The following is a 19,578-nucleotide window of genomic DNA, read 5'->3' on the forward strand; positions in this document are numbered from 1 at the left end:
GAGAAGAAAAACAGTTAGGAAAGTTAATAAAGCAGAAAGGATTTGCTAGTATAATCTAAAAGGTGAGTGTTAGGCGAGCCCTAACACTAAGCTGCTCTCCCTACTGAGGCAGGAAAGAAACTGAGCCAGGGGTGACTCCCACCACAGGAAACAGGAAGAAGTTGAACTTAGTCCTGCCTCCCTGAAGATGGATGGGAATCACCCATACAAGATGTCCTCCACCTCAGAGGGAGAAGATGCCGTTCAAATCCACATTCAGCTACCCCGGGCCAACACCGTACTGACTGCAGAGTCACCCCCCCCCCCAATGGCCATAAAACAGCCATAAATCTATGCAGACAGCTACCATAAAACCAGAGATCAAACAAAGTGAAAGCAGCATGCAGTCTGGACACTGCCATAAAATGGGACACTCCATCAAAGTGAAAGTGGCATGCAATGTAGACTTCTGTTCCAGTGTGGGTTTGGTATAACAGCAGAGCAAATGCTAGATGCAGACTGGGCCTAAATCCAGTGTGAAGTCTGAGTTGAGTATCAGAGGTGGTGCTGAAGTTCTTTCCATAGCTGCTAACCTAAGTCCTGCAACTTACTTGTAAGCTTGCTTTATCTGTAAAAACGAATCAGTCTGGCCAGTGGTTTTTGCCCAAATTTGATATGGAAAGGAACCCTCTTAATGAACAGGTGCTGATTTGAGTCTTAGTTGTCGAAATCTGGTAATCAAGTTGTTGGGTCCATGATCCCTAACGGAAAACTGTGCCCTTGTCAGCCGCCACTGCTGCAGTGCAAAGAGCCCCAAAGTCATCTGCATTACACCATAACTTTAACTCTGAAAAAGACCTTTGCCCTGCGGTGCAGTTGATGCTGGATATTGTAACCCTGCATCCAAGAGGATCTGGGAGGGAAAGGGCTAAGAGCAGGGCTATTTTGGGGCAGGAACGCACAGGAATGGAGTTCTGGCTGGCTCCTGAGTTGGCCACACCCAGCAGGAACTCATTAGCATAATAGGCCACACCCAACAGCAGAAACTCATTAGGATTGGCTACAGTAGGCGTGTGTGGCCTAGCATGCAAAGGAGTCCCTGCTACAAAAAAAAAGGCCATGGGTTTTGACAACAAACAAGGTAAACAGAATAAGAAGCAAAAGGTGGGTGTGGCTGGAGGACCACACTTCTGGCAACACGGGGCTGCGGCCTAATGTGCTAATGAGCTGTGGTGTCAGGGTGTGGCCTATTATGCTAATGAGTTCCTGCTGGGCTTTTTCTACAAAAAGAGCCCTGAGAGGGAAAGGGATAAGAGAATTCTCTCACTGGGGAAATTTGACGGTTGGCCCCACCCACTCATCAGTTATATGTTGAGCCTCTTTGGCTGTTGCTTGCTCTACATTGCATGCTACTTTCACTTTCTCTGATTGTTGGATTTTATGGCAGTGTCCAGACTGCATGCCGCTTTCACGTTGTTTGGTCTCTTGGCATTATGGTAGCCGTCTGCATAGATTTATGGCTATTTTATGGCCATTCAGGGGTGACTGCAGTCAGAACGGCGTTGGCCCCGGGGTATTTGAATGTGGTTTTGCGTCTCATATTATTTATTTATTTATTTATTTAACTTATACCCCGCCCTCCCCGTCGGAGCAGGCTCAGGGTGGCTGTTCCAGTTCTGTTCCAGTGTGGGTTTGGTAAAACAGCGGAGCAAATGCTAGATGTGGATTGGGCCACAGCAAAATCCAGCTGGAAAGTGGATTGAAAGTGGATTATTTAGTGTGTGTGATTGCCGCCTCAGTGGTTGAGCATCTGCTTGGCATGCAGAAGGTCCCAGGTTCAATCCCCGGCACCTCCAGTTAAAAGGACCAGGCAGGAGGTGATGTGAAAGACCTCTGCTTGATGTGAAAGACCTTGAGCTGGGACCCTGGCTCAGTGGTTGAGCATCTGCTTGGCATGCAGAAGGTCCCAGGTTCAGTCCCCGGCACCTCCTGTTAAAGGAGCTGGCAGGAGGTGATGTGAAAGACCTCGGCCTGAGATCCTAGAGCGTCATTGCCAGTCTGAGTAGACAAGACTGACCTTGATGGAGTCCAGGGGTCTGATTCAGAATAAAGCCGCTTCATACGTGTGCGTGCGTGTGCGTGCGTGTGGCAGTTTGGGGGAGGTCAGTGAAATTATTATTCCACAGAGTCCATTTTCCAATGCTGCTATTTCCTCCAGGGGGACTGATCTCTGTGCCCTGGAGATCAGTTCTAATCCCAGGGGAACTGCAGCCCCAAAACCAGGAGGTCTGCAACCCAACCCACAAAGCAGCTTTTGTCCACACGCACACCCCTCAATGAATAAGCACAGCACTTTGCCCTTGGGACACTGGGGGACAGATCCTTCCAGCACCCACGCTCCAGTCCCAGAGCCTGGGAACGCAGCGTCCGCCTTGGACAAGTGAAGCCGTTTCCTCTCCCCCCACCCTCCTCACCTCCACCTCCTTCATGGAGCCTCGAATGATGTCGTCTGCCTTCTTGTGTTGGGCCTTCAGCTCAAAGATTCCGTTCTACACACAACAGAAGAGCACACAGGTGAAGGTTAGACGTCTGGGCACCTACGCGGCGGCTGCAGTTCACTCCCCCCGGCTTGGCTTTAAGGACGGGATGGACTTCCCTAGCTAGCCATGTGACCAAAACGCATTCAGGGGGATGCTGTGGGTTGAAAGGGCAATGGCCATTGTGGATTATACTGATGCACCTTGGAGACGTACTCACCAGGAATTCAAAGGCCTATAGAGAACACCAGGAAGCCCACTGTTCAATGGCTGATGAGTTACACAACAGCAACTGTATTGGATCAGACCTCCCCTGGGGGGACGGGCTGTGGCTCAATGACAGAGCATCTGCTTGACATGCAGAAGGTCCCAGGTTCAATCCCTGGAATCTCCAGTTAAAGGATCCGGCAGTAGGTGATGTGAAAGACCTCAGCCTGAGACCCTGGAGAGTCATTGCCAGTCTGAGTAGACCAGAGGTCATTTTGAGGGGGATTGCAGTTCCCCCGGGTGAGGTACGGGGGGGGGGGCACATGATGAAGCCACACCCACTGCTTCCGGCCGCCCCGCTTCCGGCCCTCATTCAGCCAGGAGGAGGCAGGAGAAGAGGGAGGGTAAGTTGCTTCCTCCCTGCCTCTCCCCACCCCTGCCTGCCTGGGGCCAGGGAGGGCCTTTGCGGGGCTTCCTTGCACTCCCGCCGGCCTTGCAAGTCCACCGCCGGGCCCCTCATGGGGCTCGGCTGTGGAGCGGCAAGGCCGGCGGCGGCAGTCGGGACCGTTGGGGGCGGGGGGTGTGGCCTTATGACACACTTCCGGTGATGTCAGGGGGTGTGGCCTTATGACACACTCCCGGTGATGTCAGGGGGAGTGGCATATGCTAATGAGTTATGCTAATGAGTTCCCCTAGCTCTTTTTCTACAAAACGACCCCTGGAGTAGACAAGACTGACTTTGGTCGAATCTGCATTTGTCTTTCCCACCGGTGTCCCAGCCTTCTGACTCCGTCTTCACAAAAACTGTCTACATTTGCTTTCGTTTTCAAACTTCAGCTGCACGAGTATACTTTTGCATGTCTGCATATGTTTATCGCCCTCTCGTGGCGGCTCTGTACTGCTTTAAATGAATCTTCTCCAAACAACATTCAAACAAGCGCAGAGAAAGACGGCGTCACAGAAGCACGAAACTAATTTAAAAATGCAAATGCAGATTCGACTTTTGATGGACTACTGGTTCTGGAATGCTGCTTGTTCTACACTTTTTCTTTTTTTAGTTTTTGGGGTTTTTTTTGTATTTTTCATATGTATATGTGTGTGCGTGTGTGTACACCTGGAAGTCAAGGCGACCTCTGATGGCTGACCCCTACTGGGGGGCTGGAGGATATTCAGAGAGGTGGCTGAGTAAAGCCTGTCCTCGCCTCCCGCCTCCTGCCTCTGGCATTCCAAGGAGGTCTCCCATCCAAGTACTTGCCAGGTTCGGCCCTGCTCAGCTTCCGAGATCTGATGGAATCGGGCTTGCCTGGACTATCCAGGTCAGGGCTGTTCTGCACTTTTTCTTAATAGCTAAATTCAAGTCCAGGAGCACCTTAGTGACCAGTCCCGCACGATTTTCGTGGTATGAGGTTTTGAGAGTCAAAGTTCCCTTCGTCAAACTTGAACCTAGCTCTTCTACTGCAGACCAACCCAGGTACCTCCTGAAGATCTTCAGGAGCTGATTTTATTTCTAGTTCTTCTGGCCTGGCCTGGCACTCACAGTGTTTCAGGGTGCTGTTTTAAATGGCTTATGGCAGGGGTGTCAAAGATGCAACTCGGGGGCCACATCAGGCCCCCGGAGGGCTTCTATCAGGCCCGCAGTGGAACTGGCTGTCTTCTGCTTCTTCTTCCAGTTCTGCTGATGCTGCTGATTCTGCTGATGCTGCTGATGCAGCTTACAGATACACACCTGAACAGCATACTTAAAATTCCAACAGCACAGACACTTTGATGCGATAATTCAGAGCAAGAGGTGTCCGTTATCAGACACGGTTAAATAAACAAAATATTGCAAGAGTGCTAATGTTTTAAGCATGTTTTTATTTTAAGTTTAAAAAAACCCTTTGTGTTTGTGTCCTTTATGAAGTTTATATCTCCGCTACCTAGCATTACATTTTATAGCACATGTGGCTCGGCCCAACAAGGTCTCATTTATGTCAGATCTGGCCGTCATAACAAATGAGTTCGGCACCCCTGGCTTAAGGCCTATTGCTATTTTTACCACCTGAACTTTTAAAAATCATTGTTTTTTTGCTGGGACTTCAGTTTTTCCATGATCTTTAAAAAAAATTATTCTGGCTGTTTTTTAAAAGCTGCTTATGTGAATCTTATTATCTATAAATCACTTTGGGAGCTAACCGTCGCGCACATCCCATCTATGGAGCTTGTCTGAGAGATCTACCACTTAGCTGACATATCACACAAACCTATGGCTTATTTTAAATTCAGGTTGTTTATGAAACCAAAACTCTGCACGCAGACAATCGCTCAAATCCTGGTGGGTAGCCGCGTTGGTCTGAAGCAACAGGACAAAGTTGGAGTCTAGTGGGGCACCTTTAAGACCAACAAAGTTTTATATAAGCTTTCATGTGCATGCCCAGAAGCTGTTTGCCTGACTGTCAGTTCCAGCCTTGATAGCTCACAGCCCTCCATCCGGAAGCCCCTACTTTGAAACTCCATGTTTCAAACAGTTAACTCCATGTTTTAGTGAAGCAAAATGTTATTTTTTCAAAAAATCTCAGTTTGCCATTCTTAACAATTAAGAATATAGAAGAAGAAGAGAAGAGATTGGATTTATACCCCGCTCTTCACTACCCAAAGGTGTCTCAGAGTGGCTTACAAACTTCTTTCCCTTCCCCTCCCCACAACAGACACCATGTGAGGTAGGTGGGGCTGAGAGAACTCTTGACAGAAACTGCTCTTTTTCAGGAACAGATGTGCCAGAGTTATGGCTTGCCCAATGTCATCCAGCCAGGTGCAAGTGGAGGAGTGGGGAATCAAACCCGGTTCTCCCAGATTAGAGTCCGCAGACTTAACCACTACACCAAATGTAGTGAATATGTAATGTAATGTAATTTGGAAGATTTAAATGTAATTCTGTTTTAGGGACAAGGAAAATACTCTACACAGCCAAGATGCTGTAAAGTTCGCCTTCATGCTAGAAAGGAGATGGATGGGGTCTAAGGACTGGATTCTCACAATTTAGGGCCCATCAGTCTCCAGTTCTGACATACTTATTACTTGTGTTGTTCCCCCCCTCCCTCAGTTGAACCCAAACAGATGATAACCAGAAACCAAGCTTGTCATTATTTTGATCTGTTAACAGGAGTCATTTCCTGCGGGAGCGCACAGGAGTGGAGCTCCGGCAGTAAGGAGCCCAGGGGGCGGGCACATGCAACAAGTCCTGCCCCCTACTTCCAGCAGCCCTCAGTTGGGCCATGAGGAGCAAGAAGCAGCCAGGTAAGTTGCAGAGCCCCACCAGCCCGCCTTCAGGTACAAGCTCTCCCTCCTCTGTGAGGACAGATCTGTGCGCCCCCCCCCCATAGTAAGCCATCCAAAACAGTCCAGTGGCACCTTTAAGACCAAGTTTTATTCAGGTATAAGCTCTCCCTCCTCTGCGAGGACAGATCTGCATGTCCCCCCCCCCAATAGCTAGCAATCCAAAGCAGTCCAGTGGAGCCTGAGCGGTGGGTGCTGCCTTCTGACACACTTCCGGTGATGTCAGGGGGTGTGGCATATGCAAATAAGTTATGCTAATGAGTTGTGCTAATGAGCTCCTGCACCTCTTTTTCTACGAAATGACCCGTCTGTTAATAAACATCTTTACTATTTTGCATGCTAATTTAACAAGCCACCCCTATATATACAACTATGTTCTGTAATTCCATTTTATCGTCTGATGAAGTGTGCGTGCACACGAAAGCTCACACCTTGAATAAAACTTTGTTGGTCTTAAAAGTGCCATGACTGGACTCAAACTTGGTTCTGTTGCTTCGGACCAACACGGCTGCCCACCTGGATCTGCTCTGAAAACGGTAATTCTGGCTCATTTACAGACCACATTCTCATGCCCCCCCCCTTCCATGTGCCAGATGGGTGGAGGCGACAGGATATGAGGTCATCCTGATGTCTGGTTCAGCATTCCATTTTCTACAAGGACTAACCAGGTGTTTTGAGAACATCCCACAAAGGGCATAGCTGCCCCCACTATGAATCCCAAGCAAGCGACATTCCAACATGCACAGCCTTTGCATGGAGTTTACATTCGAGCCTTCAGCCACCTTCGTCTCCTCCATTACTCCCTCGAATCCCCCCTAACAATCTAAGAAACTCACTCTTGTAACCATCAGGACATGTTTTACTCGATCAACATCTATACGCAGTGAAGAAAAAAGCCAACTTGTGTATGACATGGAGGATACTGTTTCCAGGGTCAGACCATGGCTTCCAAAATGCAAAAGAGAGCAATGAAAAGGGCAGAAGTGGCCATCAGGGAGGGCTGGCACACAACCCAATTTCAGAGGCTCTGAGACAGCCACTGCCAGTCAAAGTAGAAAATACTGAGCTAGATGGACCAATGGCTTGGCTCAGGGGAAAGTATATCCTTAACCGTATTTGGACCATGGCGACACAGCGGAGGCATCCATGCATTTGTGGCAAAACTTAGGCAGCTGTTTGTGAATCGGTCTTGGACTGGATTTTGCAATGGAGTCCAGAGTTTTTTGGTGGCCTTTGTGTGTGTGTGTGTGGGGGAATTTCCACCAAGGACATTTCCAAGCAGAATTCAAACGACTCAGCACCACCCACACTAAATAACAGCTGTGGGAACCAGCCCTCCCTAAACACCCACCGTTGTCTTGCAATCTCTCCGCTGGCTGCACGGTGGCAGCAGTAAGGCACGTATGTCTATTAAAACGGTCTCGGATTATCCTTTGGAAAAGTGTCACCGGTGCTGCATGGGAAACTCAGCCTGTTCTCAGGAGGGCTGACAACCAGAGGCCCAGCATGGGCAGCAGCAGGGCAGCCCCGGAGGCCGAAGGAAGGGCGGCACGAGAAACAGGAGCCCACCTGGATGTCCTCGATCTTCTTCTGCAGCCTCTCCATGTCGTTGTTCAGCTCCGTGACGTAGCTGAAGTAGGCAAAGTTCTTCTCCTCCTTCTCCACAAATTCCTCCACCAGCTGGTCAATGTCGCCGTTCTCGGTCAGCTTCAGCAGGCGCATGTAGGCCACTTCGAAGCTCTCAAAGCTCTCGCCTCTGGTCTTGGCACGCCTCCGAGCCTTGATGGCTGAAAGAGAGGCAAGAGGGCAGGTGGCAGACCCCAACGGTTATAAAGCTCACCAAATGCCTTTTTAAAAAGGCAAATGAAAAATGACATTTGACCCCATGTGACTCAGTGGTTAAGACACTGAACTGCAGACCAGAAGGTCGGTAGTTTGGCAGTTCGAGACCCAAGTGACGCATGACGGAGTGAGCTCCCGTCTCTGGCCTCAGCTCCTGCCAACCGAGCAGTTCAAAAGCAAGAAATTGCATGTAGATAAATAGGTACCACTTCGGTGGGAAGGTCACAGCATTCCGTGCGCCTCGGTGTTTAAGTCATGTCGGCCACGTGACCACGGAAATGTCTTTGGAAACGGAGATGAGCACCGCAACCCTAGAGTCGACTGGCTTTTGAGCAAGGGAAACTTTTACCTTTACCTGACTTCTTTCATTCGTGCATGAGCATGCCTGGTTCCTCATAACTTGATGATGTGACATTTGAAGCAGGTTTATCCCGGCAGGTTCACTGTTTGTTTACTGCAACATTTAAGGGAAGCCACAGTTCTCTCCCACTTTTCTCCCCAAAGGGGACCCCAAAGCAACTCATATCTCTTGTCCTCTCCAACTCGGTCTTACCCTCCAACAGCAACCCTGCAAGGTAGATTAGGCTGAAAGAGAGTGACTGGCCCAAGGTCACCTAGTATGCTTCTTCGGCACAGTGGGGATTTGAACCTGGATCTTGCATATCCAACACTCTAACCAACACACCATGTTGGCTATCAGTGTTCCCTCTAAGATGAGTTAGTGTGAGCTAGCTCACAGTTTTTTAGCCCCTGGCTCCCACATTTTTGTCCTAGCTCAGGAAGGATGGCTCCAGAGCAAACTAATTTCTGCAGTAGCCAAATCGCTCGCTCACAACTTTAATGCCAGTAGCTCACTTGGACTGCAAAAAGATCAAATCAGTCAATCCTAAAAGAAATCAACCCTGACTGTTCCCTGGAAGGCCAGATAATGAAACTGAAGCTCAGATACTTTGGCCACCCAATGAGAAGGGAGCACTCACTGGAGAAGACCCTGATGCTGGGAAAGACTGAAGGTCAAGGAAGACGGGGACGGCAAAAGATGAGATGGTTAGACAGTGTCATAGATGCAACGAACATGAAATTGAGTAAACTTCAGAGGATGGCGGAAGACAGGAGGGCCTGGCGGGATCTAGTCCATGGGGTCATGAAGAGTCAGACTCGACTGTGCGACTGAACAACAACAAAAGCTCACAAGTAGAATTTTTGCTCCCAAGACTCCACAACTTAGAGGGAGCATTGGACCTAACACTTCTGTTTTATCTCCAGTCATTTCTGTTTTATTCCCAGTCATCACGTAGGCATCATTTCTCCATCAAATTACATTCTGCTGTCAGTAGACTCTTGAGAGTCCCCTGGATTGCAAGGAGATCAAATCAGTTAATCCTCAAAGAAATCAACCCTGACTGTTCCCTGGAAGGCCAGAGACTGACGCTGAAGTTCGAATACTTTCGCCACCCAATGAGGAGGGAGCATTCAATGGAGAAGACCCCGATGCTGGGAAAGACTGAAGGTCAAAGAAGATGGGGATGGTAAAGGATGAGATGGTTGGACAGTGTTATCAATGCAACGAACATGAAATTAAGCAAACACTGGAGGACGGCAGAAGATAGGAGGGCCTGGTGTGGTGTGGTCCATGGGGTCGCAAAGAGTCGGACTCGACTGTGCGACTAAACAACAGCAACAAAGTCAGTAGAACAGGTATTTGATACACCACCACGTGTGAACCAATGTTCCCTCTAAGTTCCACAGTGTTGTGACCCTAACCCTACCTTGTGAACAAAGAAAGCTAGTAGCATTAAAGTTGTGAGTGAGTCTATATCTGACTATCGTGTAAATTAGTTTTTTTAGAAGGTTATTTCCATAACCTTCTAAAAGTTTCAAAATAAATTCTTTCAAATTATATTTAAACTATACTTTAAGAATAATTAAACATTATAAGAGAAAAGAGAATCAAGTCAAATTTCACCCATCCATTTCCACTATAATGGTAGACCTGGCCGCCCCAACCCATCTCCAAAGAGTTCATGACAGCATACACAGCTCTCCCCCCCCCTTAACCTCACAACAGCCCTGTGAATTAGGTTAGACTGACAGAAGAAGGAGGAGGAAGAGGAGGAGGGGAGGGGGAAGAGACTGGATTTATACCCTGCCCTTCACTCAGAGTCTCAGAGTGTCTTACAAACTCCTTTCCCTTTCCCTCCCCACAACAGACACCCTGTGAGGTAGGGTGGGCAGAGAGCACTCTTTCAAGGACTGCTCTTTCAAGAAGAGCTCTGACAGAACTATGGCTTGCCCAAGGTCATTTGGCAGGTGCAAGTGGAGGAGTGGGGAATCAAACCCAGTTCTCCCAGATTAGAGTCCGCACACGTAACCACTACACCAAACAGACAGTGATTGGCTCACGGGCTGTCAATCAGCTTCGTTGGCTGAGTGAGGAATCAAATCTGGGCCTCACCAGACATTCTTACTCACTACAGTTGGAGTCATCAGGAGGCAACTGAGCCTATGATGTGCTGGGCTGTGGTGATCTGCATGGGCAAAGGAGATCGACACAGATCAGAAAGCCCCGTACCTTCTTCCTTCTTGGCCTGCTCTTCAAAGTCCGAGCGATCCACCAGTTTGATAAACATAAATGCCTTCAGTTTGGTCTCATGGTTGTAGACCCGTTCCAGCTCCCGGTACTCTATGTTGTACTGCGCAATGTCTTTGCAACGCCTTTCCTTCATGGCGGAAATCCTTGCGAGGGCTTCTACCCTAAATGTGGGCAAGAGGTTGCAGGCTGAGAAAGGTCTTGCCTTAGTGGGAAAGAGTGCCAGGCCCACCTCCTCTTACCTGCAGGGCATTTGTATTGGGCCATTTGGTTAATAAAGCAGAGTTTTGCCTAGTCATAGAACCGTGCTATTGAGGGCGGTCAATAAATCTCCCAAGAAATATATTGCAAAAAAAAAAAGGTAAACTTGGGGTGCGTTCAGACGGGCAGCTAATCCTACCATTGGCCTGGCTCCAATTTGATCCCGATCTTTTTTATCCGTTGTTGCATGACCAGACAGCTCCCCCAGTGAATCGTCTTACCGCGTGCTGCCTCCGCTGTGGATTGTCTAGATGGTGTCCACTGAAGGAGGCACGCAGTCGTGGTTTTTTTTTTAATGTGCATGCGCATATGTGCTTCACTGCGTACTTGGCTTTCCGCACATGAACGGAATCAAATGGTTAAAGGACCGCACGTAGCCAAAATCCCTATGCCGTGTTATATGATCTCATAGGCTCTTTTACACACCGCCCCTGCTAAGTAGTCTCAACCCAGGTCTCCACAGGGTATCATGGAGCACCCAGTGGACATTCCCCTCCGCTTTCTGATAACCCTGAAGTGGGGGGAGGGCGTCCAAACCCTGCCCCAAACTGGGGGTTAAGACAATGAAGAAAACAGCCGCGATGTAGTATTATGAAAATATATATTTAAACTGCTCTTTTGTAGTGAGTAGTATTTCTTCAATAGGTAATCAAGATGTACACACACACACACACACAACGGAATTTGCATATATTCCCGTTTCACAGGGCCGCCTTATCTCAGTGTGCTGCGTGAGATAATCCCCAAACTGGGGATTGGCAACCCTAAGTAAATGTGTTCTCCCACCAATTCCGAACAGGTACAGCCACCATCCATCTCCAAGCCAGCTGCACGGACCCTCCTCTCCGCCCCAGTACCTTTGCTCATAGGCGATGGTGGACTGCTCAATAGACACGTCCATCGTCTTCTTCTGCTGCTCCAGTTTCTTGTGGAGCCGGGAGTAGATGGTATCGAAAATAGACTTCAGGCACAGCAGGTTGGAGATCTCCTCTCGGAGCTTGGCATTGGTGGTCAGGACAGTGTCGAAATACACAGTGACCTGGAGGGACCGGGGACCAATATGCTAAGTCAGCATCACATCCGGGAATGCACAACAAGAAACAGGGACACCACCAGTCCCTCAAAGTCCAGTGGCGGCTCTTTAGGGTCTCAGGCAGAGACAGAGAGAAGAGGAAGAGGAAGAGGAGGAGGAGGAGGCCAAGGAAGAAGGCGATGACGGGGAGGAGGAGGAGATCGGATTTATACCCCGCCCATCCCTCGGAGTCTCAGAGCAGCTTACAAGCTCCTTTCCCTTCCCCTCCCTGTGAGGTAGGTGGGGCTGAGAGAGCTCTTTCGAGAACTGCCCTTGAGAGAACAGTGTAACTGACCCAAGGTCACACCAGCAGCTGCATGTGAAGGAGTGCGAATCAAACCTGGTTCTCCCAGATTAGAGTCCGCGCTCCTAACCACTACACCAAACTGAGAGAATAAGAGAGAGAGATCCTTCTGCCTGGCAGAGTCCAAGTACATGATACATTTTCCTCACCTCCTCTGTGGTGGTGATGGACAATGCCATCAAATCACAGTCGATTTATGGTGACCAGTGTTCCCTCTAAGCTGAGTTAGTGTGAGCCAGCTCACAGTTTTTTAGCCTACGGCTCACACATTTTTGCCTTAGCTCAGGAAGGATGGCTCCAGAGCAAACTAATTTACGCAGTAGCCGAATCGCTTGCTCACCACTTTAATGCCAGTAGCTCACAGAGTAGAATTTTTGCTCACAAGACTCCACAGCTTAGAGGGAGCAGTGATGGTGACCCCCGTGGGGTTTCAAAGCAAGAGACGAACACAGGTGGTTCTCCATGGCCTGCCTCTGCATAGCAACCCTGGACTTCATTAGCGGTCTCCCATCCAAGTACTAACTGGGGATGATCCTGTTTAGCTTCTGAGATCTGGTGAGATCGGCCTAGTCTGGGCCATCCAGATCAGTGTCAGGTAGCCCTGTCCTAGGTCTGGAATGTGTGTGGGGGGTGCCCTCCCGTTTTCTGTCTCAGCTCTCCCTGGCTCACCCACTGTTTGCTATCTTATGCTTGACCTTGTAGATGCTCCAGCTGCAGTTTTACTCAGCTGGGAAAGTTAACGGCTTTTAGCTTTACCTGCTTGCTTTGCCCGCACGCGCGAGATGTATCCATTGGCTCATGCTTACTGGGGGGATTTTTGATTCTAGTATATGTCAGAAGCCCTTTTATAGGCGTCCATTCCTGACACAAGCTGTACATGTGTCTCCAGTACTGGATTTACCAATAAACAGTTATCTTCTCATGAAGCCCGGCCTGTGTTGTGTAACCTGACTAAGGACCCTGACAGTCAGGGCAAGAGACTAACAGAGGTGGTTGGCTGTTGCCTTGCCTCTGCCTAGCAACCTCCTTGGTGGTCTCCCCTCCAAGCACTAACCAGGGCCGGCCCTGCTTAGCTTCTAAGAGCTGACAGGGTCAGGCTAACCTGGGCCGTCCAGGTCACACCTCGTCCCTGGGTCTCACGTGCCGCAGGTTCCATGCCCAGAAATCAGTTCCCAGGTACAGAAGGGGGCCAAACAGGAGCAAGATCACAGCTTGTCAGTAGGTGGAGCTCAAGGCTTTCCTCTGCACCGTCTTCCTGGAAAAGCCCCCCTGGGGGGAGGCACTATTTATTTGGGGAAGATAGGGGCTGAAGATAAGTCTCTCCAACAGAACTAACAGCTGCTCACCCTCCCCACAGCTGCTTAAGGTCAGGAGGAGAACAGGGGGAGACTACTAAGTCCCCCATCCCTACACACTGTGGTCTCGATCTGAACTGACCCACATTGCCTGGGAATTGAGCATGGAACCCGGGGAAAGATGTCTGGCAAATCTAACATGCCGTTAGACCCCCGAGATTCCGTAAAGGGAGATACGTGCTACAGGGTTACCAACTCTGGGTTGGGAACGTCCTGGAGATTTGGGGTTTAAGCTTAGGAAGTGTGGGGTTTGGGGAGAGCAGTGACCTCAGCAGGGTATAATGCCACGCGCCCACCCTCCAAAGCCGCCATTTTCACCAGGAGAACGGATCTCTGTAGTCTGAAGATCAGCAATGCTCCCTCCAAGCTGTGGAGTCTCGTGAGCAACTGGACTTAAAGTTGTGAGCGAGCAATTGGGCTGCTGCACAACTTAGTTTGCTCTGGAGCCCTCCTTCCTGAGCTGAGACAAAAACGTGTGGAGGCTAACAAACTGTGAGCTGGCTCACACTAACTCAGCTTAGAAGGAACACGGGTTGACATTCTGGGGGGGTCTCCAGGCTCCACCTGGAGATTGGCAACCGAGAACTCAAGAGACGAGGCCATCGAGGTAAGAAGCAGTAGGCGATGTAAAGCTTGAATGTGTGAAGCTGCCTTATACCGGACTAGATTCGATTCGGGTAGCACCTTGAAGACCAACTAGTTTTCAAGGGTCAAAGCTCCCTTAGTCCGAGTCAACGGGAGCTTTGGGTCTCATACCCTGAAAATCTTGTTGGTCCCTAAGGCAGGCCTGTAGCCACAGTGGGGGCCCCGACTTCCTGCCGGGGCCCCCCCTTCCTATGCAGCCTATTCAGATCGGCTCCCCCAGGAAGGGAGGGGCGCTTTCCAGCTGGTTCCGTGGCAGCGGCCTGCTGCTCCCCCGACCCTCCAGGCTTCATCCGCTTCTGTCAGCACTGCCTGCAAGCCCAGCTCCAGAAAGCTGCGTGGGGAGCCAGAGGAACCCTTCTTAAACATCCATCAACTTCAGCCTGGAAAGATTGCCACAGCAGCTTGCTAAAAGTTCAGGGCTCCACACTTGCAGCAGCGCAAGAGTGGGGGGCCGTGGGAAGGCAGTTGCGAGGCAGTTGCAGATACATTTAGGCAGGGGTCATTTCGTAGAAAAAGAGGAGCAGGAGCTCATTAGCATAACTCATTAGCATAATTTATTTGCATATGCCACACCCCCTGGCATCACCGGAAGTGTGTCAGAAGGCAACACCCACCGCTCAGGCTCCACTGGACTGTTTTGGATTGCTAGCTATTGGGGGGAGGGATGTGCAGAACTGTCCTCGCGGAGGAGGGAGAGCTTGTACCTGAATAAAACTTGGTCTTAAAGGTGCCACTGGACTGTTTTGGATGGCTAGCTATGGGGGGGGGGGAATGCACAGATCTGTCCTCACAGAGGAGGGAGAGCTTGTACCTGAAGGCGAGCCAGTGGGGCTCTGCAACTTACCTGGCTGCTTCTTGCTCCTCGTGGCCCGAATGAGGGCTGCTGGGAGCAGGGGGCGGGGCTTGTTGCATGTGCCCACCCTTTGGGCTCCTTACTGCCGGAGCTCCGCTCCTGTGCGCTCCCGCATTTAGGGGAGCTCACTGGCTGCCCAGGCAAGCGTGCAGAAGGCCCCCGGTTCAGGTGCCACCAGCCAGCATATGTGAGTTTTTAAAATTATTTCAGTCCCCCCTGACTTAAAGGCCCCCCGAATTTAAAAAATCCTGGCTACAGGTCTGCCCTAAGGTGCAACTGGACTTGAACTTGGCTGTTCTACTGCACACCGACACGGCTACCCTCGGAAACGTCTACCAGACTCTAGCTCTGTCTAGTTCAGCATTCTCTCCTCTGGTCTGGTGGGTCACCTTCTGGGTATCAGGAAGAGAAATATCATTCCCAACCCCTGAAATGCCGAGAATTGAACCAGGGACCTTGCACGCACAGACCAGCTGTTCTGCCGCCCCAGGACTCTGAGACCTTTCCACAGGCATCCGGCTTGCCTTCCTCAGAAACAGAGGGCTGCCGGATAGACAACCATTTCGGCAGCCATTTTTATTTATTTTATTATTTCTTAGATTTCTCAGTCACCCTATCCCGGCTTGCCTTGGGCTCTGGGTGATGTAGAAGGCATGATGCCATAAAATATACAAAAACATTCAAATTCAATGTATAACTTAATAAACGTTTCAGTACAGAACAACAGCTCAGTGACTTGCTCCTAAATAACCCTGCTGAAAGCCAGATCTAGCAATCTTTTTATTTAGGGTGGCTAGAGAGGGAGGGAGGGATTGCGTTTTGGATGATTACGTTTCAGCAGGGCTGTTTTTGGGCAGGGATGCATATGAACGGCGTTCTGGCTGGCTTCAGAGTTGGCCAGGCCCACTAAAGCCAAAACCTCTGCATGCGTGGCTACAGAGGGAGGAGGGCCCCCCCCCCCCCCATGACTCCAAGGCGGGAGGGCTGGGGGGTGGGTCTGGAAGGATCAGGGAGGCATTTAAATGCCTCCTCGTGCCTTCCCAGGGCTGTCCAAGGGCTGGCTTGCCCGGGTTCCCCGCAGCCGCAGGGCTCCCAGGCAAGCCAAGGGAAGGCATGGGGGTGTGGCCTAATATGCTAATGAGCTTCTGATGTTGGGTGTGGACTGTTATGCTAATGAGTTCCTGCTGTGCTTTTTCTACACAAAAAAAGCCCTGCGTTTCAGCAGCTTTAACTGTTTTTTTTTTTTTTACAGGTTGCTGTTTTCAGTTGCCACCTCCGGAAGGGGACAGACAGGCATTCTCAGGAGAGGAGAGAGGTGCTAAACTGAGCCCAAGCTTGGGAGAGGGAGAGACTCACGTGGCTGAGTCGGTTCTCCAGCAAGTGGATCTGCCTCTGGAGCCACCTTCCGTCAAACTCGTGCCGCAGCTTGATCACCACCACCTTCTGCTTCTGGATCTTTTTCTCCATCTCTGTTACCTGTTTAAAAGAAAGAAGAAAGGAATATAACAATGCCTGCATTTTTGGGGGGTGGGAGGTTAATCTAGTCTTCTAAGAATTGGAGGAGGAGAATGTGAAGGAACGGTTCCCAGGCCCTGATCCCAAGTGTGGCAGCACAGACCTTTGTGGTGAAGACCCTGAGGGCAAAAATACATACGAACATAAGAAGAGCCCTGCTGGATCAGACCAGTGAGGGTCCATCTAGTCCAGCATGCTCTAAAACACATCAACTTATTTATTTAATTTATATCCCACCCTCCCCACCTTGGCAAGGTCAGGGCAGCTCACAGTACACACACACACACACACACACACACAGAGGAGTAGTTAAAACACGATATTTAAATAGGTAAAATCACAACTTATAAAATCATATAAGTGCCAGTAAACATAGATGTCAATAAATACTGATAAGTATTGATAAGTGATGGCAGTATACTCTCAGCTTCCAAACGGTCATTGACTAGCCAAAGGACATCACAAGGAAGCACATACAAAAAGGGAGTAACATTATTTTCATTAAAAATAAAATGCCATGTAAAATAAAAAGTGTGAACAGAGCAGGTTATGCAAATATTGGCCTCATTCAGAGGTCACAACAAGCTTCCAGTGCTTAGCACGTTCCTCTGGAGGGCCAACAAAAGGACAACAAAAGGCCTTCCCCTGATGTTGCCTCCCGGGCCCAGGCACTGGGATCCAGAGGTTGAGTGCCTCCAAATGTGGAGGTTCCCCTCAGTTGCCATGGCTAGTAGCCATTGATGGGCTTATCCCTCCATGAATCTATCGAATTCCCTTTTAAAGTTGTTCATTCCTGTGGCCATCACTACAGCCTCTGGCAGCGAATGCCACATTTTAATCACTACGAGGGACAGAGGCCATGCGTCCATCCCATGGCTGCTGATGCCATTTTAAAATAATTTGTAGTTCTTCAAAAAATTGCTGGGAGGCCCACAACCGGGTCAGGCACAGCGCAGAGACTGTTACCATGTTTCCCCAAAAATAAGACACTGTCTTATATTTATTTTTTCTCAAGAAGACACACTAAGGCTTATACCACAAATGCATAGAAATCCTGTTAGGGCTTATTTTTGGGGTAGGTCTTATTTTCGGGGAAACAGGTTAGTAGCTCCTATTCTGCCGCTGCTGGTGTCTTTTCAGGTGTAGAAATAGTCACGGGGGTGGGCTTGTTTCTGTATCTGAAAAAGCATGGGGGGGGGAGGAAATTAAGATCTTAAGAGCTCTTGGGCCCACCACACCTCTAATGTGGATCGGGGCCCTGCAGCAATTTTTAAAGAACTAGAAATGCTCTTAAGATGGCATCAGTGTCCATGGGATAGACGTCATGTCCTCTGTCACTTGCATTTTGGCTCTGAAATAAGCCACCAAGCGCTCAAGCTGTTGCATCACCTACAGACAGAAGGCACCCACAAACTCAAGGCCTTTCTAGAGTGTCCCAGGACACAGCCCATTTAAATCCCTTGCATCATCTCACAAGGGGAGGGGCTCTCTAGCAATCCTCCAATCAGGCCCAGTTGGCTTCCGATTGGGAATGCCTTTCATACTGGAACACGTCTCAGTCACTCATCTTCTGCCGTCGGCTGCGTGCAGCATTAAAACTGTGGTTGCTCATAAGTGTTAATCAGGGTCACATTGTGACTGCCGTGGGCACGTTTACCTTCGTGGGCCCCTCCCACCGTAATAATATCAATATTAAAAATCATTTTTGATATAACTTTAAATACTTCTATTTTATTTTTCTGTTTTAGGCAAAATGTAGTTGATTTTCACGGGCCCTAAAATTTCATTTTCTTATTCCTGATGTGAGAAAAAATAAAACATTTTCCTCGACCCTAAAAGCTCATTTTTTTCTTTAAAACTTCTTTAAAGTTCTATTAAAAATCTTTACAGTTTATTAAAACATTTCACTGGGCCCCTAAATAGGCTTCCTAGCACCCAGGTGGGGGGCAGGGGATTCCCTGCTTTTGTGGGCTCAGCCTCCCCCCAGAAAGACATCTCTTGGCGACATCATCAACACAATGATGACACTTCCGGAACTGACGTCATTGAGTCGGTGATGTCAGAGGCGGTGCTCTACTTTTTGGGCAAAACTCTGTGTTTTGTAGCCATTTTTACCAGAGAGTTTTGCCCAAAAAGTAGAGCGTCACCCTGACATCACCAACACGATGTCATCGATTCCAGAAGTGATATCATCGCATTGACAATGTCCCTGCCCATCTCCAAAATGCCTCCCAAATCCCCCTGCCGGCAGCAGGTAAGGACCCGGCTACCCTGCCCCTAAAAGTATCGTAGGCCCTAGACACTGTGCCTACTGTGCCTAATGGATAAGTCAACCCTACTGTTAATATTGCATCATATTCCCTGTAAAGAGAGCCAGTTTGGTGTAGTGGTTAAGTGTGCGGACTCTAATCTGGGAGAACCGGGTTTGATTCCTCACTCCTCCACTCGCTGCTGCTGGATGACCTTGGGCAAGCCTTAGTTCTGATAAGAGCTGTTCCTGAAAAAGAGCAGTTTCTGTCAGAGCTCTCTCAGCCCCACCTACCTCCCAGGGTGTTGCTCTACTTTTTGGGCAAAACTCTGTGTTTTGTAGCCATTTTTACCAGAGAGTTTTGCCCAAAAAGTAGAGCGTCACCCTGACATCACCAACACGATGTCATCGATTCCAGAAGTGATATCATCGCATTGACAATGTCCCTGCCCATCTCCAAAATGCCTCCCAAATCCCCCTGCCGGCAGCAGGTAAGGACCCGGCTACCCTGCCCCTAAAAGTATCGTAGGCCCTAGACACTGTGCCTACTGTGCCTAATGGATAAGTCAACCCTACTGTTAATATTGCATCATATTCCCTGTAAAGAGAGCCAGTTTGGTGTAGTGGTTAAGTGTGCGGACTCTAATCTGGGAGAACCGGGTTTGATTCCTCACTCCTCCACTCGCTGCTGCTGGATGACCTTGGGCAAGCCTTAGTTCTGATAAGAGCTGTTCCTGAAAAAGAGCAGTTTCTGTCAGAGCTCTCTCAGCCCCACCTACCTCCCAGGGTGTCTGTTGTGGGGAGGGGAAGGGAAAGGAGTTTGTAAGCCGCTCTGAGACACCTTTGGGTAGTGAA

At 49.4% G+C, this 19,578-nt stretch overlaps 1 protein-coding gene across 1 annotated transcript in view; it reads right to left on the minus strand.

Moving 5' to 3' along the window:
• Window positions 1-19,578, minus strand: part of CCDC63 (coiled-coil domain containing 63) — a 36,296-nt gene that overhangs the window by 13,725 nt on the left and 2,993 nt on the right. The window contains exons 3-7 of the mRNA XM_015413255.1: window positions 16,317-16,436; window positions 11,589-11,770; window positions 10,453-10,634; window positions 7,608-7,825; window positions 2,454-2,528 (exon numbers count right to left, since the gene is read on the minus strand). Coding sequence (XP_015268741.1) covers window positions 2,454-2,528; window positions 7,608-7,825; window positions 10,453-10,634; window positions 11,589-11,770; window positions 16,317-16,436 — 777 coding nt within the window. The remainder of the gene's footprint in view (window positions 1-2,453; window positions 2,529-7,607; window positions 7,826-10,452; window positions 10,635-11,588; window positions 11,771-16,316; window positions 16,437-19,578) is intronic.

This window comes from Gekko japonicus, unplaced genomic scaffold (genome assembly GCF_001447785.1).
Source record: "Gekko japonicus isolate JY-2015 unplaced genomic scaffold, Gekko_japonicus_V1.1 scaffold10, whole genome shotgun sequence".
In the NCBI taxonomy this organism is placed as follows: domain Eukaryota; kingdom Metazoa; phylum Chordata; class Lepidosauria; order Squamata; family Gekkonidae; genus Gekko; species Gekko japonicus.